General features: G+C 41.3%; 1 protein-coding gene across 1 annotated transcript in view; it reads left to right on the forward strand.

Moving 5' to 3' along the window:
- Positions 1-24,533, forward strand: part of cntnap2a (contactin associated protein 2a) — a 541,273-nt gene that overhangs the window by 489,218 nt on the left and 27,522 nt on the right. Inside the window, exons 20-22 of the mRNA XM_062021878.1 lie at positions 3,437-3,673; positions 7,763-7,896; positions 23,850-23,943. Coding sequence (XP_061877862.1) covers positions 3,437-3,673; positions 7,763-7,896; positions 23,850-23,943 — 465 coding nt within the window. The remainder of the gene's footprint in view (positions 1-3,436; positions 3,674-7,762; positions 7,897-23,849; positions 23,944-24,533) is intronic.

Here is a 24,533-nt window from a genome sequence, read left to right on the forward strand (position 1 = left end):
ATTGAGTAGGGCGTAAATGTGTTCCTGTATAGTATTTCTCCCGCAATGGTCAAATTGTGACATCAATGATGGTATTTTGAGAGGTAATCATTGAAGTCGGACATCACTGAAGGCCTAGGTGGGAAACACACGGCCCGCCACTGGATCCAAATAATAACCTTCGTCCTATTTCAAATCTGTTATTCATTTCAAAAATCCTTGAAAAAGCTGTCTCCTCCCAACTTCACTCTCACCTACAGTTAAATAATCTATATGAACAATTCCAGTCTAGTTTCCGCCCCCTGCACAGCTCTGAAACAGCAATTGTAAAAATCACAAACGATTTCCTCCTGGCAGTTGATTCTGGTCTTCTCACTATCCTCATCCTTTTAGATCTCACTGCAGCCTTTGATATCATTTCCCACACTGTTCACCTCCATAGATTGCACAGTATTGGCATCACAATCACACCTCTTCACTGGTTTAGATCATATCTCTCTCATCGCACTCAGTTTGTCCAACTTTGTTCATTCAAATCCCCTCCGTCTCCCGTTTCCTCTGGTGTGCCCCAGGGCTGTGTTCCTGGTCCCCTGCTTTGTATCATCTACATTCTTCCCTTTGGCAATATTTTCCGTAAATGCGGATGACACGCAGCTCTACGTCTCAACCAAACCAACTTCGACTTGGACTTAGACTTAGACTTCCTTTACCTCTAGCCATGTCCCCGAACGTGTCCTCAATGCAATGTAGCATTCTTGCTAGTGAGCTAACAGCTAATATCCCTTTACAATAAGAAGCTGTTTTAAAGGCACTAATACTCGCCTCCATGGCGGCAAAATATACTTAAGTTTCTTTCCAGTACACTTATCACTGGAGGGGGAGAACTAGCTAAACATGCTACACCACATTGTAGGAGGATACAAGAAGCCGGAGTAATGCTAAAGCTGGAACTCTTACTTACTTACTCTTACTTATTTACTTACTTACGTGTACTACCCTTTCTGGGGCATAGGCTGTCAACAAGTGATCTCCAGGCATTTCTGTCTTGGGCCGTTCTCTCCAGTTGGGTCCAGGTCCTCTTTATGCTCTTCGTGTCTGCCTCCAGGTCTCTGCGCCAGGTGTTTCTGGAATGGCCCCTTTTCCGCTTGCCCTGTGGGTTCCATATTAGGGCTTGTCTGGTAATGGTGTTTTTGGGCTTATGCAGAATGTAGCCTATCCAGCGGCATCTGCATTTCTTAATTTCCACTTCTACAGAAAGCTGATTTGTTCTTTGCCAGAGTTTAGTATTGCTGATGGTGTCTGGCCATTGGATGTGGACAATCTTCCGCAGGCAACTGTTAGTGAAGACCGGCACTTTTTTGACGGTGTCAGCTGTGGTTCTTCAGGTCTCTGCTCCATATAAGAGGACTGCTTTGATGTTGGAGTTGAACAATCTGACTTTGGTGTTGAGGGTCAGTTCTTTCGAGATCCAAATGTTATGCAGTTAGGTAAACCCAACACGTGCCTTTCTGATTCGTGCATTTATGTCGGTGTCCGTGCCGCCCTGTCCTTGGAGAGGACCGCATATGTGGGTAACCCCCCCCCCCCCTCTAGGGGAGACCGATAGCAATGGATGTCGAGTGGGTCTGACATAATATTGTGGAAGTCCAGTCAATAGTGGATATAATATATTAGTGAAAGTCCAGTCCATAGTGGATCTAACACAATAGTGAGAGTCCAGTCCATAGTGGGGCCAGCAGGAAACCATCCCGAGCGGAGACGGGTCAGCAGCGCAGAGATGTCCCCAACCGATGCACAGGCGAGCGGTCCACCCCAGGTCCCGACTCTGGACAGCCAGTACTTCATCCAAGGCCACCGGACCTGTCCCCCCCCCCCCCCCCCCCCCACAAGCGAGAGGGGGGCAAAAGAGAAAAGAAAAGAAACGGCAGATCAAATGGTCTAAAAAGGGGGTCTATTTAAAGGCTAGAGTATACAAATGAGTTTTAAGATGGGACTTAAATGCTTCTACTGAGGTAGCATCTCTAACTGTTACCGGGAGGGCATTCCAGAGTACTGGAGCCCGAATAGAAAACGCTCTATAGCCCGCAGACTTTTTTTGGGCTCTGGGAATCACCAATAAGCCGGAGTTCTTTGAACGCAGATTTCTTGCCGGGACATATGGTACAATACAATCGGCAAGATAGGCTGGAGCTAGACCGTGTAGTATTTTATACGTAAGTAGTAAAACTTTAAAGTCACATCTTAAGTGCACAGGAAGCCAGTGCAGGTGAGCCAGTATAGGCGTAATATGATCAAAATTTCTTGTTCTTGTCAAATGTCTAGCAGCCGCATTTTGTACCAACTGTAATCTTTTAATGCTACACACAGGGAGACCCGAAAATAATACGTTACAGTAATCGAGACGAGACGTAACGAACGCATGAATAATGACCTGTTTGATTTGTTGAAACATAAGTCTTTTTTTTTTTACGTTTTAGGCCATAACAATGACCAAAAAAAAGCCAGGAAAATCCAGGGCCTGTTATGGGTGCTCACTAAAATCAAGTCACGTGGGATTCGCTAACATCTCACGTGACATAAATTGAATACGTGTATCTTGAAGTATTTGTTGTACAGTGTAAGTACATACACACATCTATTGCCACATCGCTTGTGTGTTGTATGCGACATTTCACATGATCCCCCACAAGTCCTACACCTCAGATGCTGTCTGGGCTCAACACCTCATCACTGCAGGGGGTACTAACACAACACGGAGGGGTGCTAATTCCCCATGTAAAACAACATATGCTACCACTGATTGACAAGACACGAAAACACTTTGAGGTGCAATGCCGCCCGTGTGCACTCGAACCTAATGCCCAAGCCAGAAACCACCGTTTCCTTGAGGATTTTGCAACGTTGTGATGACGCTTATTCTAATTCAGCCGTGTCCCTTGCATTGCACACCTGTACCTCCACCTCCTTGTTGACATTGACAAAGGTGGTGATCACAGGGCGTCCGTCTTCACCCGACGAGCAAATGAGCGCTGATACAAATCTTTTTACCCCTGTCCCCTAGAGAATGCCGCCCTAGGCAATTACCAATACGGCCCAGACTGTATGTAAAGTTGCCACTGAGTGTGAGGCTTTAAGATAATGCATGAGTGCGTTTACTTAGTATTCCACACTCACAGAGGTTGCTGCCACATGGGGGAGGCATAATCGCTAAATGCAAATGCAATGTTTTTCTTTAATACAGCACACACACTGAGAGCCTAAGGTTGCTTTTCTCCATTCTCTAATTTCATGCACATTGGGCCTTTTATCTCCTTTGTAAGTGATGCACTTCTTCACAGAGATCAACACAAAAGAGCAACATAACACAAATACAGCAAAATATGTTATTGCCAACTCAGTCATGAATAAATAAATCATGTCCATTGACCATGTTGGTGTATTCTTGTTCCCATCACAGATGTCGGGGGCTTCTTTGAGGCGGGAACGCTGGTCAAGTACAACCTTCTCCCTGAAGGAGCTGCGGGAGCCATGAAGGACTCCAAAGTCCTCATGCACCCCCTGACGCCCCTGCAGGAGGTCAATTCAACCAAAGAGGAATTGGGGTTTAGTTTCAGCACATCCAGCGCGCCGGCTATTTTGTTGTATGTCAGCTCCAAGACGCAGGACTACATGGCGGTGGTGTTGAGGCACAACGGTGAGTTCCAGGATAGGCTCCACCCCTAATTTCATGTGTTGTTCCCTGATGTTAAGTTATTTCAGGTTGCGAATATTAGTAAAAACACAGCCTCTTTGATCATCATTTTGACTGTTTTGAAGCTTTATTTATGAGCAAATCCTAAAAAAAAACATATTTTTGGGCTTTAGATGGTAAATATCTTTGTTCCTGAGGCCATGTCAAGCTGCAACTCCTCCGACGCAATCTAATCCAACGCGCTCCTTGCACACTAACACTCAAGATAGGAAAATGTAGATAAATAATGCATCAGGGGAGAGGAAAAACATGATAAAAAATACATATTTTTTAATACTGTGTATCCTACAGTAGTCCTGGTGCCTATATGGACTACAAAAGCTCTATTAGAAATATTTCTTAAGGAGAATAATGCTCGCTTTTGTTTAACGATGTGTTTAGTTTTTTGTAATGATGTAGGCAAGGCAAGGCAAGGCAACTTTATTTGTATAGCGCTTTTCATACACAAGGCAGACTCAAAGTGCTTCACAGACAACAAAGTGAAATGAAAAAAAATAAAAGCAAAATTAAAATGCAGACAATAAAAATAAGAACAGTGCAGACGTTAAAAGTTAAAAGATTAAAAGATTTAGCTGAAAGCTAAGGTGAACATAAAAGTCTTCAGTCTAGTTTTAAAAGTAGTGAGAGTTGGGGAGAGTCTGACATCTTCAGGAAGTTTATTCCAGCTATGTGTTGCATAGTGACTGAATGATGATCTCCCTTGATTTGAGTTTACTCTTGGAACCGCTAACAGATTGGTCTCAGAAGATCTTAGTGATCTAGTACACTGACTCTTACTCGTAATCGTCCCTCGTGTTTTGCTTTTAATTGGTTCCGGACATGACCGTGATAAATAGGATTTATTCATTATAAATGTAATGTTTTCAGAGTTTAAGCATGTTATTCTTTTAAACGTAGAATAACACACTTTAGTCACCTTTACATTCTTTTGCTGGCCGCTGCCTGAGGCTGAACCAATCAGTGGCCACAATACTGAACAGCACGCTCTGATTAGTGCTCATCTAGTGGCCAAAACTACTGTTGTATTGCCATTGTTCGTTTATTTTGTAATTTTTGTGCTTGAAACTTCTTAATTTAGGACCAAAAATGTAGAATAAGCTTAAAAATATTATAAAATATTTTTTTAAAAATCATAAATTCATATTTTTGTATTTATTAGGGTTGTCATCTTTTTATTTAGAATAATCACATTTTAACATTTTGATTAATCATCGTTAATCACAGGTGGTTACTAACTTCCATAATTTGTTCACAAGTGCAATTTTTTGTCAGAATGTCATCCAGGAAAAATTTTAAACATTTTACTAGAATGCGTGTCATTTATTTGCGCAAAACTTGGTAACAGTTTTATCCAAAGTCCTTTCAGGCTGTAATTTGGAGTGAAATTTGCCAACGAGCACACAAGTCAAAGTCTTCTCATTCGTTATTGTACTGACGTATGCATTGATCTCATCAACTGTATAGCAGTTAAGAGAAAAAAGCTTGTACAGTCAAAAATAAATGACATGATTAATCTAAATGTGGACATGATTAATGCAATCATTTTTTTCCGATTAAGCACATGGTCAGCTCCTTAATTTTGATAGCCCTAATTTGCAATAGCTCTATTAGGCAATTTCTTGTGTAAGCTAACTGTTGTTCTAACTGATTCACACAATAGAGTGAATATTTGTCAAAACCAACACTCTTACGCGTTGCCTGTGCTAATATTAAACCCCATAAGTAAAATAAATTAAGATTCTTCACACAGCTCAACGCGCCTACAAAACACCCACTGTAACTTTAGGGTATTTTGCTGAATCCCTACAAAAATCAGTATCAAGGGGCTGTGCGTAAAATTTGAGCAAGATTGTTTGAAAAACATGGCCACCGTCAAGCATCTTTGCAGGGACTTAGCAACTAGTTGAACAAAAGTCATTTAGCATTTGTCTTTTGATTATAAATCTTTAAGGATAGAGTGAAACTTCGATTCAGAACTTAAATAGTTCTTGAACAGGATTCTTGAATCCAAAAGTTTGTAAATTGAAGCAAATGTATACAATGTAAACATGAATAATAGGTTCCAGTCTTGACAAAATTCCATATTTTATAAAAGTTTGTTCACTTTGAACACAATATAAAGGGCTATACTGTACCTTATATCAAACAAACATAACAAAGGGTTGAAGGATCAACTTTCTATTTCATAACAAAAAACAACTACCTAAACTGTCCTCATATGCAGCCACCCTGCCAACACACACACACACACTGTCGCAAGCCCTGTGGTGCACTCAGTTTGAAATCACAAAACTCTTACAGCCAGGTCACTGTAATGATTTGCAATTTTAAAAAAATCCACTTTACTTGTTGTTTTTTGGTGTGCAGTAAAAGGGAGTGGGAAAAAGAAGGAGGCAGTGTCGACAACTCTGTGGATACTTCCTGAATGTTTCAAACCACGCATCGCTTGTCCATTGCCTTCTTTGGACTCATTTTGAGCTAGAAAAAATAGACAAATGTAAAACGGTTAAGAACACTTAAAAAGCACACAAAGTCGCACAGTAGCTAACAACAGCATTGATGTGCTGATTCAATGAGCACGGCGATTGATAAACTTGCCCAAAATGGGTGTGCTGCCGGGCACCCATTGGGTGGATGAAATGTTCATACAACAAAGCATATTTTTATTCAATTTGTGGTTTGTAAATTTAAAAGATCGTACAATGAAGGGCTTGTAATTTGAGGTTCCACTGTATCTGTAATAAGTGTAGGCTACTGGAACCCGCTTGGGCCCACACCCTTCATACTGTCCGGGGATCGAACCATGGTCTGCAGATTGAAAGACGGGGCGCTAGTCAACAAGCTAAAAGTCTTAGCTGTCAGCTTATTGTCCAGTGTGACTCTTAAGGCAACATTCTCCTGCACAGGCACACGAGCTGGCATCCTTTAAAAGCATATTGACCGCAATCCGTAGGGGACGACACAAATATAATTTGAATCGAGACAAAGGATGAATTGATACAACTCTTATATTAAACCTGAAGAATAGCTCATTTGGTTTGTATTAAATCTATTGCAGAGATCGGAGATTAAAGCTTTAAACCAGGGTTGTCAAACGTACCGGCCCGTGAACAAGTTTAATCTGGCCCGTGAGATGAGTTTGCTAAGTATAAAAACCTGCCGTCCCAGATAGGCTGTGACTTTAAGTTTAATGGCTTTGCAGGTACACTGAGACAAAGTCTAAGTTCATTGTGTTCTTCATTACGTTTTTGAAACGGCACCAAATTTTTTCCTCTGAACTTACAACTTTACGTGTTTTTTTTCCAAGATGATTATTTTGAATAACTCCGGCATTCTCACACCTCCAAAGACATGCACCATGGGATAGGCTGATTGGCAACACTAAATTGGCCTTAGTGTGTGAATGTGAGTGTGAATGCTTGTTTGTCTGTGTCCAGGGTGTACCCTGCCATCCGCCCCAGTGCAGCTGGGATAGGCTCCAGCCCCCCTGCACTCAAAAAAGGGACAGTGGTAGAAAATGGATGGATTAAAGTTAAAGTTAAAGTACCAATGAATGTCACACACCACTAGGTGTGGTGAAATTTTTCCTCTGCACTTGACCCATTCCCTTGTTCACCCCCTGGGAGGTGAGGGGAGCAGTGGGCAGCAGCGGTAGCCACGCCGGGGAATCATTTTTGGTGATTTAACTCCCAATTCCAACCTTTGATGCTGAGTGCCAAGCAGGGAGGTTATGGGTCCCATTTTTATAGTCTTTGGTATGACTCGGCCGGGGTTTGAACTCACAACCTACTGATCTCAGGTCAGACACTCTAACCACTAGGCCACTGAGTAGGTTGATTGATTTTTAGAATGTGCTTGTTCTATTTTTGGCCAAAGTAAAACAAAGAAAACAGTCTCAACGTGTCTCTATTTTTAAGTTATTATGCCATGATTTTACCAGTCCGACCTACTTGGAAATAGATTTTCCTCCATGCGGCCCCTGGGCTAAAATGAGTTTGACGCCCCTGCTTTTGAACCCTTTTGTGTCTTCAGGTTCTCTGCAGGTCCGATATAACCTAGGTGGTCTGAAGGAGCCATTCGCCATCGACGTGGACCAGCGGAACTTGGCTAACGGACAACCACACAGTATCAATATGTCCCGCGTCGACAGAATCATCACCATTCAGGTAAATGAAGTCTCACTGTGCCGTTGTTATGGCTTTTTGTTGGAAATGTGAGCGCAAAAAAAATCAGCTTCCGGTGAGTCCAAGAAGGGAGTGTTGTGCTGCGATGACACGGCTTGCCCTCTGCCATTTTTAATCCACTTCGAGCAGACCGACAAAGCTTCGATCTATGTGTGTGTGTGTGTGTGTGTGTGTGTGTGTGTGTGTGTGTGTGTGTGTGTGTGTACGACAGTGAGAGTTGCCCATGCTAAGTTTGTTTGTGTGCTCTCCAAATGTTGTGCCACTAAACAGCTTAGCGCGGATCAATAACAGCTATGCCTCAGTCAGTAGCTGCCAAGGAAAGACAATTTAGCCGCACCGTCACAGCAGCTTTAAGCACACGTTTAGAAGGACATTTTAGCAACTGTGTGAGAGATGTATACAAAATGGACCAATTCATTAGGGACACACTCATTCAGCTCAGTGAGTGTCTAAAGCAGGGGTATTTAACTCAATTCAGAAAGCTTCATTCACAATTACTGTCTTCTTATTTTGTGTATAATGTACACATTTATACCTAAATTTTTTATTGTTCATATAATCTTGTTTTCAATGACAAAATGGTGCCAACATTTTGCCCAGTTTTTGTTTCGGTTGTCGTACATTGCACGTAACAAACTAGTCTGTGTTCACCTAAACAAAGAATCTGACGTGTGTGCTTTTCATTATCTATGTATTGATTGTAATGAAAGTTGCGAGTGCCAGCACTTTGATAAAGAAGGTGAGAAACACTATTGAATTCAAGAGAGAACCTATCGGTGTCAGGCTTGGGCAAATGAAGGGACTCAGATGCAGAGATGGGAGGTTCTAAATAAGGCTTTTATTTTGAAAATAACTCTTAACCTCCAGAGCAGAAAATATACAATCACTATGAGGTACTACTATGATATCAAAAAATGTTTCCAAAAAGGGAAAGAACCAAAAATCACTCCAACGGAGGAATTGACAAAAATAAGACAAATATAACTAGCAACGGATCTGCTATACAAAACTTTAACAAAAAGCGCTCCAACAGGAGGAAGAAAATAAGGACTATCAAAACTTACTACACTCAATATTATTCTAACAATTATATAAACAAAATTCACTCAAACTTTGAGGAAGGAAATGTTAAGGAAAAATCATAACTCACCACTGCGGTTGAAAAAGGTTAAATAACAAAGGTCGCTCTGAGGGAGGAAAAAGTTAACTCAAAATTACAGCTAGAAAAATGCTGGATAAACAGACGTGGTCGTGGGACGAGGCAAGACAAGAACATGAACTTGGACGCAAGACAGGCACGAAGGATCGAGACAATCTGGCACAGAACAAGGGGAGGGATGGGCTTATATGGAACATGAGGGTAATGGGAAACAGGTGGAAACAATCAAGGGTCAGGGATGACGTCAGACTGGTGACACAAGAGGAAGGGCCCGTGATCGCGGTGTGACAGTACCCCTCCCTTTAGGGCCGACACCTGACGGCCCAGGCTGTCCGGGATGGTCTTTATGGAAGTCCTCAATGAGGGTGGAGTCCACAATGTGCCGAGAAGGCACCCACTGTCTCTCTTCCGGTCCATACCCTTCCCAGTCCACCAGATACTGTCTGCCCCGGCCCCTGCTGCGAACTGCTAACAACTTCTTCACTTTGTAAACAGGACCGCCCTCAATCATCTCGGGTGGCGGAGGGGACGTGGTGGCTGGAACCAACGGGCTTACTTTAACCGGTTTCACTCGGCTGACGTGGAAGGTTGGGTATACTCGTAGGGACCGGGGCAGACTGAGTCGTACAGCAGAGGGTCTGATGACTCTGGTGATAGGGTATGGACCTATGAATCGGGGTGCTAACTTCTTGGAGGGTACCTTGAGTCGCATGTCCCTGGTCGAGAGCCAAACTCTATGCCCTGGCTGATATGCCGGAGCGGGTCTCCTCTTGCGATCTGCAGTCTTCTTCATCCGGTCTCTCTGTCGGATCAGCACCAGACGAGCAGCTGCCCAGATGCGTCGGCAACGTCGGACCAGGGAATGTGCCGAGGGGACCGATACTTCCGGCTCATTGTCTGGAAAGACTGGAGGTTGGAAACCATAAGCACTTTTGAACGGAGAGAACCCTGTGGCCGATGTAGGTAATGAATTGTGCGCATACTCAACCCAGACCAGGTGTTTGCTCCATGTAGAGGGATTCTGGGACACCAGGCACCGGAGGTTGGTTTCCAGTATCTGGTTGAGGCGTTCGGTCTGGCCGTTGGCCTCCGGGTGATAGCCTGAGGTCAGGCTGGCCTTAGCTCCTATGAGTCTGCAGAAATCCCTCCAAAACCGTGATACAAACTGGGGCCCCCAGTCAGAGACAATGTCTTTCGGGAAGCCATGAATCTTGAACACATTGTCCATCATGATTTCTGCCGTCTCCTTGGCGGAGGGCAGCTTAGGCAAGGCAATGAATCTCACCATTTTGGTGAAACGGTCCACCACTGTTAGGATGGTGGTGTTACCTTGAGAGACCGGGAGCCCCGTGACGAAGTCCATGGAGATGTCGGACCACGGTCTGGAGGGAATAGGTAGGGGCTGCAATAGACCCATACGAGACCCGGATGATGTTTTGTTCCGGGCACAGACCGAACATGCCTCCACGTACTCCCGAACCTCCGGCTCCATGGATGGCCACCAAAATCGCCGGGAGATGGCGAACATCGTTCTCCGAACTCCCAGGTGGCATGAAAGCAGGGAGGTGTGAGCCCAATGGATCACCTGTGAGCGCAACCCAGTCGGAACAAACAAGCGATTACCTGGGCACCCACTAGGTGGCGGGGTTCCACCATTTGCCTGCTTCACCTCATCTTCTATTTGCCAGGTAACCACTCCAACCACACGGGGCAGTGGAAGGATAGATTCTGGTTCCTTGGCAACAAGCTCGGTGTCGAAGCGTCTAGACAGGATGTCTGGCTTGACGTTTTGGGACCCCGGCCTGTAAGATAGAGAGAAAGAGAAGCGGTTAAAAAAGAGTGCCCACCTGGCCTGGCGAGAGTCAAGTCTTTTTGCTTTCTTTATATATTCTAGATTTTTATGGTCTGTCCAGACAATGAACGGAAGATCGGCCCCCTCAAGCCAGTGTCTCCACTCTTCAAGGGCAAATTTGACGGCCAACAACTCACGGTTGCCGACGTCATAGTTCCTCTCAGCTTTGGATAAACGTTTGGATAAGAAGGCACAGGGGTGCATCTTGCCATCCTTCTCAGCTCGTTGGGATAGGACGGCTCCGACTCCTTCATTGGAGGTATCCACCTCTACCACAAACTGGCGTTGTGGGTCTGGCATGGTGAGAATCGGGGCCGACGTAAAACGCTGCTTGAGGTTCTGGAATGCACTTTCAGCTTCTGGAGTCCATCGAAATTGTACCTGAGTGGAAGTGAGGGCATGGAGAGGGGCCGCTATAGCACTAAAACCCCTTATAAAACGCCTATAGAAATTAGCAAATCCAAAGAATTGCTGAACCCTTTTGCGACTATCGGGAGTGGGCCAGTCGGTAACTGCACTTATCTTAGCCGGATCCATCTGGACCTTTCCTGGAGCTACTATAAAACCCAAGAAGGAAATAGTGTTAACATGAAATTCACTTTTTTCTGCTTTGACATATAACTGGTTTTCCAATAGTCTTTTAAGGACCCTAGTCACGTGCACTTAGTGAGTATCAATGTCTGGTGAATAAATTAAAATATCATCCAGGTATACATACACAAATTGATCAAGGAAGTCTCTGAGCACATCATTAATCATAGTTTGAAACACAGCTGGTGCGTTGGTGAGTCCAAATGGCATAACAAGGTATTCATAGTGTCCACTGGGAGTATTAAATCCAGTCTTCCACTCATCCCCTTCCCTTATACGGATCAAGTGATAGGCATTACGAAGATCGAGTTTTGTAAATACCTTAGATTGTTGAAGTTGGTCGAATACTGATGTCATGAGAGGAAGGGGGTACCGGTTCTTTATAGTGATGTCGTTGAGTGGACTGTAATCGATGCATGGTCTCAAGGATCCATCCCTTTTGCCCACAAAGAAGAATCCGGCACCCGCTTTTAATGAGGCTGTGAGGTATTCCTTCATGGCCGCCCTCTCTGGACCGGAAACAGAATACAGGCGACCTTTGGGTATGGTGGACCCTGAGATCAAGTCAATGGCGCAGTCGTATGGACGGTGCGGAGGAAGGGACATGGCTTTGGTTTTACTGAAGACTTCTCGTAGCTGGTGGTAGCATGGGGGTACAGAGTTCAGGTCCGGGTACTCAGATTCTGTGGTGGGGTTTGCAGAAAACAGATTGAGCTGCGCTACACTTTTCTGTTGTGTATCGCCGATAAAACAGTCATTACAGTCCTTCCCCCATGCTTTAATTTCTCCTGTTCTCCAGTCTATCTGGGGGTTATGTTGAATCAGCCATGGTAGTCCCAAAATCAATGTGTGTGAGGCGGCTTTGAATAGGTACAAGCGAATCTTTTCCTCATGGTTTTCTATGTATATGTGGATGGGTTCTGTGACGTGGGAAATCACAAACAATTCCTTCCCATCAAGAGCTTTTGCTCTAATGGGTCGAGCTAACAGTTCGGATCTGATCCCTAATTTTGCAGCTAAAGACCAGTCCATCAAACTCTCGTCTGCCCCTGAGTCAATAAGCGCCCCAATGTTTGTGACTGTGTGATGTTTTACCTGGATCCTGGTGAGGGTACGCTTAATGGGAGTAGTAGCAATCGGTTGACTCACTCCGATGGGTCGTTTTTTAGGACAGGTGGCGACGAGGTGGCCCGGCTCCCCGCAGGAGAAACACCTTCCTTCCAGCTGTCCTCTCTGGCGTTCCTCCTGTGTCAGCCGCGCTCTCCCCAGCTGCATTGGATCTTCACCTTCCGCCTGGGGGTTTGGGTGACTTGACTCCGATGAAGCGGTGTAAAGATCCGGTCCGTGATGCGTCTGATAATGTGCCGCTCCTCCCGAAGTGGTGGTTCGTACGCCCCGATGTCGTCTGAGCTGCGTCAGTCGCTTGTCGGTACAAATGGCGAGTGCAATGAGCTCGTCCAACCCAGCTGGTAAATCTAGTGGAACAAGTAGATCTTGAATATGTACGGCCAATCCTTTCAAAAAAGTGTCATAAAGAGCAGCGGAGTTCCACCCGCTCTCAGCCGCTAGCGTGCGGAATCGGATGGCATAGTCACAAACCGAGTCTCGACCTTGCCTCAGTCTGCTCAACTCCTGTGCCTTCTCTCGGTTATCTGTGACAGGATCAAATGTCATTCGAAGTGCCGTCTGGAAATCTGTGAGGGCGTTGCAGATGGCTGAACCTCGGTCCCATTCGACGAAAGCCCATGCCTTGGCTCTACCCTTCAAGTGGGAGATCATAAAAGCGATCTTCGCTCGTTCAGTGGGGAAGGCGTGAGGATTAAATTCAAAATGGATTGAACAGTCTATCATGAATGTTTTGCTTTGTCCGGTTTCACCTGAATAGGATGCTGGAGGTGCCAGTTCACTTCCGGCTCCGGCGAATGACGTAGGCGGTAGGTGGGCAGGTACGGGCGCCAATGCGGCGGTTTGAGGATGTTGCCGGGCCATCTCCTGCAGCTGGGTGGTTAGTCGGGCCATGTGTTTGGCCATCGCCGTCTGGAAATCCTCTTGGCGTGAGAGGCGGGTTGCGAGTGCCAGCACTTTGATAAAGAAGGTGAGAAACACTTGAATTCAAGAGAGAACCTATCGGTGTCAGGCTTGGGCGAATGAAGGGACTCAGATGCAGAGATGGGAGGTTCTAAATAAGGCTTTAATTTTGAAAATAACTCTTAACCTCCAGAGCAGAAAATATACAATCACTATGAGGTACTACTATATCAAAAAACGTTTCCAAAAAGGGAAAGAACCAAAAATCACTCCAACGGAGGAATTGACAAAAATAAGACAAATATAACTAGCAACGGATCTGCTATACAAAACTTTAACAAAAAGCGCTCCAACAGGAGGAAGAAAATAAGGACTATCAAAACTTACTACACTCAATATTATTCTAACAATTATATAAACAAAATTCACTCAAACTTTGAGGAAGGAAATGTTAAGGAAAAATCATAACTCACCACTGCGGTTGAAAAAGGTTAAATAACAAGGTCGCTCTGAGGGAGGAAAAAGTTAACTGAAAATTACAGCTAGAAAAATGCTGGATAAACAGACGTGGTCGTGGGACGAGGCAAGACAAGAACATGAACTTGGACGCAAAACAGGCACGAAGGATCGAGACAATCTGGCACAGAACAAGGGGAGGGATGGGCTTATATGGAACATGAGGGTAATGGGAAACAGGTGGAAACAATCAAGGGTCAGGGATGACGTCAGACTGGTGACACAAGAGGAAGGGCCCGTGATCGCGGTGTGACAATCGGTGGCTCTGTCGCTCCTCACCGCTCATGGACATCCCGTGTGATGTTAAATGTTCATGTATCTATTTTATTCATCATTTATGTACACCACATTCTTTTTTACATGTAAAACTGCAATTGTGGATGTTTTGAACGGAGTAATTGAATATACATTATTTCTAATGGGAAAAATTGCTTCAGTTTTTGTATGATTCTGTTTTTGGCGGACCTTTTGGAATGGCTTGCAAACAAAAACCGAGATACTACTGTATAATATGGGTGCTGAAAAAAATGTATTCATATCACATCCATTCTTTTGTATTTGCGATTCTGAATCGATTCATAGTTATCCTTTTTTTTTAAGAATCCATTTTTTAAAATATGTTTTTTAGGCCACCTCTGCGCTTACTCGGTGTGCGTGTATAGGGATAGGTACCAAATACTGTACTTTTTTGGCACCGTCCACATCCCGCCGGTTCTACCGTGCACCGATTCTCTTAAAGCCAATGGTGCCATGTTACGGTACCTGAGTTACAGGTGACGTCACACCTGGTTTCCGACTCAGCCAGCACAATGCACTTCGACACTTGGCAATCACTCCAGCAGCACTGAGAGCATTCTTAGCTTAACTACCTCAACGTAATGTTACAATTTTCAATGCCAACATAGTAATTGACTCATAAAATGCGCCAACATAATTTAAGTAAGGCTCCACTTTTCCAAAATGTGCTAGCTTGATGTTAATATACATTGGCTTTGCTACTGATTAGAATTAGCGATTTTTCATGGCAATTTCAATACCTTCAAATTTGTTGATTTAAAAACTACAACTAAGATGTATGTTACAATCAAACAGCTGGTGCATAATAAGTACAATACTTACAGTATTAACACTTTGTAGGGCGCAACACGAAGCAACGACTGAACTGACCGACGTACCATAAACTATTGCCATCTAACATTTTGGACTTGCAACTGCAATTACAACTTAGTGGCATACCTGTGAATGAGACCCAGAAATGTGATAATGAAACAAAATATAACAACTGGACTGGAGATAGATAGATAGATAGATAGATAGATAGATAGATAGATAGATAGATAGATAGATAGATAGATAGATAGATAGATAGATAGATAGATAGATAGATAGATAGATAGATAGATAGATAGATAGATAGATAGATAGATAGATAGATAGATAGATAGATAGATAGATAGATAGATAGATAGATAGATAGATAGATAGATAGATAGATAGATAGATAGATAGATAGATAGATAGATAGATAGATAGATAGATAGATATTGATTACTTCAGAGAGTTCCCTCAGGAAAATTTAAATTCCAGCAGCAGTGTACAGAATTGAGATCGAATTTAAAAAGTAAAAAGTAAATAATGGGGGTACAAATGGAAATAAAATAGGAAATATTACAATAAGAATAAAAATTAAAAGCAACAATGAGAATAGAAATATAATAGTAAAAATAAGAATATAACAAGAGAAACTAGACAGTAGTAGTAGTTATCATAATCAGCTCATTTTTACATGTTGCAATAGAAAAATGTATGTTATCATCAAAAACAATATTTATTAACACACACAAATATACCAAAAATTGGTACTGTTGGGTACCAGTATCGATTCCCTAGGTACTAGGAATCTGTGAACATTCAAATGTGAACGTTACCCCTCCCATATTGAATCCATAATGGCTGACTGAATGATGGTATGAGTGCGTTTGATTTAATGTGAACAATTTAATTGGTCCACCCTGACCCCGTACGACAATTGCATTGGTGTGATGTGACAAGGCTACATTTATTAGCGTCATGTGAAGCCAGAAAAATGCATAAATTAGCCGCCGTGTTGTATAAAGCGCAGGGTTCAAAGCATGGGGGGGAAAGTAACTGCTTATACTCTACAAACAAGGCGTCTTAAAGGGGAACTGCACTTTTTGGGGAATTTTGCCTACCGGTCACAATCATTATGAAAGACATGATGACGGATGGATTGTTTTTGTGTATGCATTCTAGATGGTAAATAAAAGTAAATAAATGTCTTCTTACAGCGGAGCCAATGGACCTCCCCTATTTCACCCATAAAAATCCAATAAATAATCATTCAAAAAGCGCCAACAATACTCCATTAAATTTCGTGACTTGAATATTAACCAAGTATTAGTGATATTGTTATTATAAGTGCTAACGCAGACAAATTATTTATAGAGGTGCCGGGATCACTTCCGTGTGTGCCTATGTTTACATCATTGAGTGGTCTACTGCTTCCTCGCTTCCATGCTCATCCCTGTAAGTTTATTCTAGATCATAAATCATGCAGACATCTGAGTAGGTATTCCGACAAGTTGGTACACTCTGACAGCCACTTAGCACCCGAAACTGGTGAGGACGACACGAAAAGACTCTTGTACCCCCTGTTTCTTTGTGAGGATTATGAGTCATTCATTCTTCAACTAAATGGGAATATATGAACATCCTAGCAATCGGCATCCTAATGACAGCAGACATTGTGCAGTAAGTGATGTTTTATTATGTTTGTTGGCTCTCTTAAAGTCTGTAGTTATGTTGTTGGGGGGGGGGGAAAAAGCAAACGTTGTGATGCATTTTTGAAATTAATGCACCGCGTATGCTTAAAATGATCCAAATAAGTAAATACTAAATGTTATTACATACGTGCCCGCTACTACATAACATATATACTTACATCATCTATACAAAACCTCAATGGAGGTGTTTGGGTGTTTTTTAAGGGCTCTATAGGCAGAATTGCGTGGCTCTCATGGGCTCCATTGTAAGAGAAGTCTTGATCGCATTTATTTAATATTTAGTATGCAGAAAAAATGTAATAACATCCATTGTCATGTCTCTCATAATGATTGTGAACAATAGGCAAAATTCCCAAAAAAGTGCAGTTCCCCTTTAAATAGGATAGAGTACTTTTACTTTATTTTGTTTTTTTAAACACTGGTTTACTTTGCTGTACGCTTATGTGACAGTTAGGATGTTGAAATAATATTTTACACTTGTAGCAATAACATAAGTTTATATAGTTTGAGCCTGGAAAAAAAAAATTCACCCCACATTATTTCCTCTGGGAACTCATAATCAGTGTCATGGAACAGATCCGGTATAATAACCATAGTTCCTGTATGTATGCACTTCCTAATATGCGTCACTACTACATTGCATGGTTTTTTCTATAAGAACGATGGAGCTAGGGAGCAAGTAATTTCCCTAGAGGCTTCTTTGACAGCTCGTCAGCAGTACCTTCTTATGCATGGTAGCATGGAACAACCATGTATATCTCCTGTACTGTTTGTTTTTTTACATCACCAAACTGATTTAGATGTACTTTGATTTGACTGAAATAATTTGTAATCTATACATATTGTGGTAAGAGAACTAAACAATCATTACACAGAAGATGGCAATTAAAAAACTAAAGTTTCACATAGATTACTCTACTGCAGACCTGGGCAAATTAAGCTTTTCGATCTGGCCCGGCGGACATTCCCAAATAATTTTTTTAGATCTTTGATATAGAAACTGTAGCTGCCATTATGATGTGCAGTGATGTTTTCAAATCACCGTGAGTCTTCAACTATACAAATTATTTCAATGGTTGGAATCTGCGCTTTTGCATGATAAACTAGTTACTATGGTAATCTAAATCACAGCAGCTCAGACGAGGCACCAAGTAGTGTGGGTGGGAAGCGTTTCCACAGAGCTTTTCCACAGAGCTTTTCCACAGAGCGTTTCCACAGAGCGTTTCTACAGAGATTTTTACAACAAAGTTCCAAAGCTTAGTGCTATATCAGATATATCAGATCATAGGCTCCAGCACCCCCCGTGACCCTGAAAGGGATAAGCGTTACAAAATGGATGGCTAGGTGAGGTTTTTTTTTACCCTTCACGTTCATTTTTCGCTGTTTGTTACATTTTTGTTTTGTTTCCCTTGATTGTAAAATATGTTGATCGAGAGGGGGTGTGACGTTCAAATGTTGTCAATATTCAGTGTTTTATCGTTCATAGTTAATATTAGTGTTCCTAAAAATAGATATACTAGCCCTCAACCATATTTTTTTCTCTAAATGTGGCCTCCCGAGGCAAAATAATTGCCCATGCCTGCTCTACTGGTACATAGTAGACTGCATGTAGAACATTTTTTATGTATATTTCAAATCAATGCATATACTGCAATGGAGAAGATTTCCATGAACATAATACAGTATATCATTATCATGCATTATCATGTCCTTCGCTTTCCCCTTCCTGGATCTCATTGCATGTACATGACATACATCCTCATCAAAAGTGGACTTTCATCACCTCCATTCTGACAGGAGAAGAAATGAAACTGAAATATCCAATGGAAATCTCCTTCCTCGCCGTCAGCAAATCACATCCTGCGGCCGCCGATCGCCCCACTGGGAACACTTCAACGTAACACATCACTTTTTCACTCGACCAAAATGAATCAAACACACACACATACAAAATACACGACATTTTCCACCATCTGGTATGGTTAAGCTGACTATAACGTGATGTTTTTCTACTTTTCTTTGGGTGTATCTCAGGTTTTGAACATGCCCATTATGCAATGCCGTAGCTTAAGAAGATACATACTTTTTTTTTTAGCAGCCTTAGAGTAAAGGCTAAAACACTACACACTCCAACTGACATAGGTATTGAACCAGGCAAGCCCCCAGCCCCACCGCCTTCACTCACACTCCAGGTGACGCCTGCTGTGGCTCTCTGCTGCCCTCACGTGGCCATTTGCATCATTTCCTGCATGCAGAGCTAAAGCTAGAAGCCTGTCTTTTAACAGATACGTGAGGCTGGCTGAATCACAAACAGTTTTCTGACAATAAATGTTTTGGCCTCATGGAAAGTCAACCACAAAATTAGATTAAAGTTCGACACAATGGGTGAACATACAAAAAGTAAAGGTAGGATTAAATGAGCTCTGCTTCTTCCTACTTCATGTCAGAGATGTTGAATTGTGTTAAGCTTGTTTTAAAAAAAAAACCTAAACTATTACCTTTACTAATTGATAGAAGGTATTTCAATTTGATATTGATATCAAAAACTATCGGATGATATCAGGTTGCATGTAAAATATATCAACTCCGATACAAGTAGTCTTGCAGCGTGTTTACTTGTGCAAAGCTGGACAGCCAGGTCCTCCACTGTCCTCCAACAAACACAAAAGTTTTATTTTTTCTTGTATTTGTATTCAAGTCATTTACAAAAGGTAAACACTGTAGGCTATTATGGCCTCAACAAAATCATTTTGTGTAAGACCCACGCATCTTTTTGCTCGCACGTGGTGTCTTTCTCTTTCTCCACAGAGTCTGCACGGGAGCTTAAAATGAGTTTGCGTACACAGAGTGGGTTTATGCGTGAGGATTTTGCCACTGTTTTGACGCTACAGGCTACCCAACAGCTAAGCACACAATAGCAAACAAGCTACACATACGTAATACCATCCAATTATCCGCTTTCTTTACAGCTTATTCTCATCAGGGTGATGGGGAGGCTAGAGCCTATTCAAGCTGTCTTCGGGTGAGAAACAGGGTACACCTTGACTGGTCGTCAGCCAATGACAGGACTTATACAGACAAACGACCATTCACACTCACATTCACACCTACGGACAATTTTGAGTCTCCAATAAACCTAGCCTACATAACAAATGTCCTTAATTGAACAATATTGCAGTCTAAAAAACATATTTGTCTATATAAAATAGTATTAAATAATTATAGTTGCATACTACTTACACATACAAACTCTCCAAGACAGAGGGGTATTGGAAAGTATTCCGTAACAAGCGTGTCCGCATCATTCAAAATACTGTGTCATGAGCTTAGTTTCATGATTTTTTTTTGTGGCTTATGGCACCAAAAGAAAACAACCACTCTACTTCAGAAGCATAAGTCTGTCATAAGATTAGTGTTTTTCATCCACCATTTTTCTCTGAGTAATTTCACTTTTTCAAACCTTTTCTAACGTTCCACACTATAAAATAATTATAAATAATTATTTATGATTTGTGCTGATATTGTATGTGATTTATATCAGTATCAGCCAATACTCAGAGCTTAAGTGAAAACGTTTTATCAGAACACCCCTACTAATTAATACCTTCTTACTAATCAAACAATTAGCTTATACCTAATGTTGTGTCCAGTGACTGAATTGTCAAGCTTCACTCTAATTTGCATACAACTAATTTATTTCACCAAAGTTAAGCATGCTATTTTGTGTTCAAAATAATTCAGTAATAATAATAATAATAATAATAATAATAATAATAATAATAATAATAATAGATTTTATTTGTAAAAAGCACTTTATATTGAGTAGACAATCTCAAAGTGCTACAGTGTATTAAAAAAAAAAAAAAAAGATAATAAAGAAAAAAAATAAAAACTAGAACAGCCAAATAGCTATAGCTAGTATGCACATATCTATAAAAAAAAAAGGCTTTTTTAAAAAGAAGGGCTTTTAAGCCTTTTTTTAAAAGCATCCACAGTCTGTGGTGCCCTCAGGTGGTCAGGGAGAGCGTTCCACAGACTGGGAGCGGCGGAACAGAAAGCCCTCTTACTAATGAACTCCAACACAGTATTTAGAAGTTTATCTGTGCAGGGACTAATGTTGTCCCTTAGTTATAGTCAAGTAAACCGATAACAATACACAAGTTAATGCTTTCTCTGAGACTTTGAATTGATCCACAGAAACCGATTTCACATCTTTTTGTCCAACTCCTACGTGACAGTGTTACTTATTCACGCCTTAAAGGCATCAGCATCAACCAAATAGTGCAACACAAAGAAGGGAAGCCCCATAATGGTGGTTGTAATGGGCAAAGTTTGGTCCAATGAAGTTGCAGCTTTCCCTCGATGGACCTTTTTTGTTGGGGTTTTGGGACGTGGATCACCCTCGCTTGGCTGTGCAGCCAATTTCTTTTCTCAGATAAAAGTAAATAAGCAACACCCAATTTAATCGTGCCCCATTATCCCGTTGTTCAGTTGGCGTGGAAAACAAAAATGTCTCACAATGCTCCGCCGAGACCACCCTTTTGAAAGGAATCAAATTAGGAGGGGTAAAATTAGCTGGTGGTGAAATGTGTTTAACACAATCGCACACAATCACACACACACACTGACACACCAGTCCCTCTGTAAAAGTTTATCTTGGCTTCCATCAAACACAGGGGTGTCAAAAATTATTTTTTAGAACCACATTGTAAATATGGCTGTTTTCAGATGGCCACATGCAACCGTGAATATGAACATATAATAGCCTTGTTCCACAATGCAACTATTTTTGATTATTATATTTTTTTACGAACAAATTGATGGATAACTTGCTTTAAAATTGTAAGCCAAGATGACAAGCAGATATTTAAGTGTTGATTTTTGATAACCAACAAAAAATGCTTGGAACATCAGATAATAATAAAATGTCGAACATTATGTAAATGCACTTGCAACATTTTTCTGTCAAAATGGAAATAAAAAATATATTGAGACAGAATTTGCTTTATTTCCAGCTTTTCCCAAAAAAATATTTCGCGGGCCACAGTAAGATGTCGCTGGTCACATAAATGACGTGTCCGACCACATAAAATTATTTGGCGGGCCACATTTAAATGATGTGGCAAGCCACATTAAAATTATGTGACATCATTATAATGTGCCCCGCCACGTCATTTTATGTGGTACGCAACAATATTTTATGTGGCACACCACATAATTCTAATACGGCACGTCACATAATTCTATTGTGGGTCACCACGTCTTTTTGTGGTCAGCCGCACCATTTTATCATGGACTGCCACATCATTTTAATTTGGACCGTCCCATAATTTTTATGTGACACGCCACATAAATTTAAAGTGGCCCACCACATCATTTCATGTGCCTCGCCACAACATTTATACGTGGCCAGACCCTTCTTTTTATTTGAATTAAGTGGTGGTTCACAATAAAATGATGTGGCAGACCACATCAAATGACAGGGTGGCCACATTACAATGAAGTGGTGGGCCACATTAAATGAAGTGGTGCGGCACATTAAATGAATTATCAGGCCAGATTTGGCCCTTAGGCCTTCAGTTTGACACCTGGCATCTAACACATTAGGTCCAAAATGCATCCCGCTTGCATCTAATACAGTAGCACATCATGGTGGTGCGTTCAAGGAACTTTGATTAAAATTTGACACTTGTTTTTAAATACAGGGAGGCTTAAACCACAGAAGCTGTCGATACAATATTAATAATAATGATGATGACGTATTATTCTGAGTATTATTACCTACTAATGACAATCCATGTTGAAACACGTGAAAACCTTAATATGTTTTTTAAATGTTTAAAGTAGCTAGTTTTAACCAAATGTTGTCAATGTGTTATTTAGTCATACTGATTGTGTGTATGTGTCGGTTGGGTGGGGGAGTCTTATAATGATATTAAACAATAATATAATAATGATGTAATATAAATAATTATAATATTACAATAAATAATATTATCATATTTTAAAAATCCTGTTTAATGCCCAAAAAAGCCTAGTGCCCATTTTTTGGATCACCGGTTGTTTTTATTGCCCCTTGGCATATTCTAAAAATGTTATACCTACTGTATAACACAATATGTTTTGTTCAGTTAGCTTAGCATATATTGACCTACATCAGGTTGGTTTTTGCATATGTAATGTTCAAAACACTGCAGTTCTGCATAAGGTGAAAAATATTTGGACACCCCTGATCTAAAAAGACACGGCAGCATTTTCAGCAAATACAAAGCAACAAGAAAAATCATATTTTCTGCCTGGGCTCGTTGGTATGCGTTGCTGGTGGAAGCTCAGATGCAGTCCTCTGGCGAGCACAGAGAAGAATGTAGAGGAGAGTGAGAGGCATCTTTTATTTCTGCGACACACAGAGTCATTTGTGAGCCTGAAATGATTCCTGTCAATAGCGGCGGCATCTGCAGCCTTCAAGCTAATTAGAAACTTCAGTGAGACGCAATAACAAGTTGATGATGTTTCAGGTTTATTAAAGCGCTGCGTTGACTGCACCTCCACCTCTTTGCAAACACAACACATCATCAGGAAGAAAAGCTTTGAACCTTTATAATGTATATTTTGAAAAGAAATGGTTAATTGTGAAGAGAGTTGGGTTGCACGGATTGCCTTCAAACTAAATACATGACAAATGAATACATAAAAGCCATTATAATATAAACTATATTGCTTGTACAAGTAGTATCAACATGGATTTGTTTAATCAGTTCAAAAAGCAGCCACAAGAGGGAGACGTTGAGTGTCCATAATTAAGCTGCACAGAAGCCTCAGTATGTCTGGCATCTTGTGTGCTTTGCCTAATGATGCACATCCAACACCCGGCTGTCCAAACTGCTGACGTCAGTACTTTGAGGCCATCTTTTCCCAAAAATGCAGATACAGACCTGTACTTTCTTTTTTTACTGCGTGATTTATTTTTTCTCTCTCTTTGATTCAGCTGGATCATTACTCTGCTGTCAGCTACACCCTCCCTGATGCGTCAGACACCAAGTTCAACCTGGTCAAGACCCTCTTCCTGGGGAAAGTTTATGGTGGGTTTTCAAGTACACAAGTACATCTTTTGTGGCCCTTTCTCACTATTGACCATGACCCAGACAGAACATTAAGTACACCTGCACACATCCCACCTCCAATATTACGGCCATTAAGTGTACAGTGGGACCTGATAGCATGTTTGAAGCTTTTATTTTGAAGGACTGGATTGTAGACCTTAAAATATACCGCATCGTCACTTTCATGCATATACAGTAGAGCTGCAGTTTTACATTTTAACCACTAAAAGGCACTGCAGCACTGTCACTACTTACGCTTTCTCATCAAGACAACATAATCACTATATTTCCTTAGCTAATTAAATATATTTAATACTTATTTTATTTTATTTTTTTTGTACCATACATTCATTCCTTTACAGTCGTCCCTCGCCACATCGTGCTTCAAATATTATATATAATCATTTTAAAAAATGTGTATTGAAAAATAAAATATATTTAAAAAATATACACATTAAATTTATACATGTAACAAATCTATGTAGAGAAAAGTATATAAAAATAATATATTGCAGATTTTAAGGGAATATTTTTTAAGCATTTCCTACAATTTCTTTGGTCCTAAATTA

This window comes from Entelurus aequoreus, linkage group LG15 (genome assembly GCF_033978785.1).
Source record: "Entelurus aequoreus isolate RoL-2023_Sb linkage group LG15, RoL_Eaeq_v1.1, whole genome shotgun sequence".
Classification (NCBI taxonomy): domain Eukaryota; kingdom Metazoa; phylum Chordata; class Actinopteri; order Syngnathiformes; family Syngnathidae; genus Entelurus; species Entelurus aequoreus.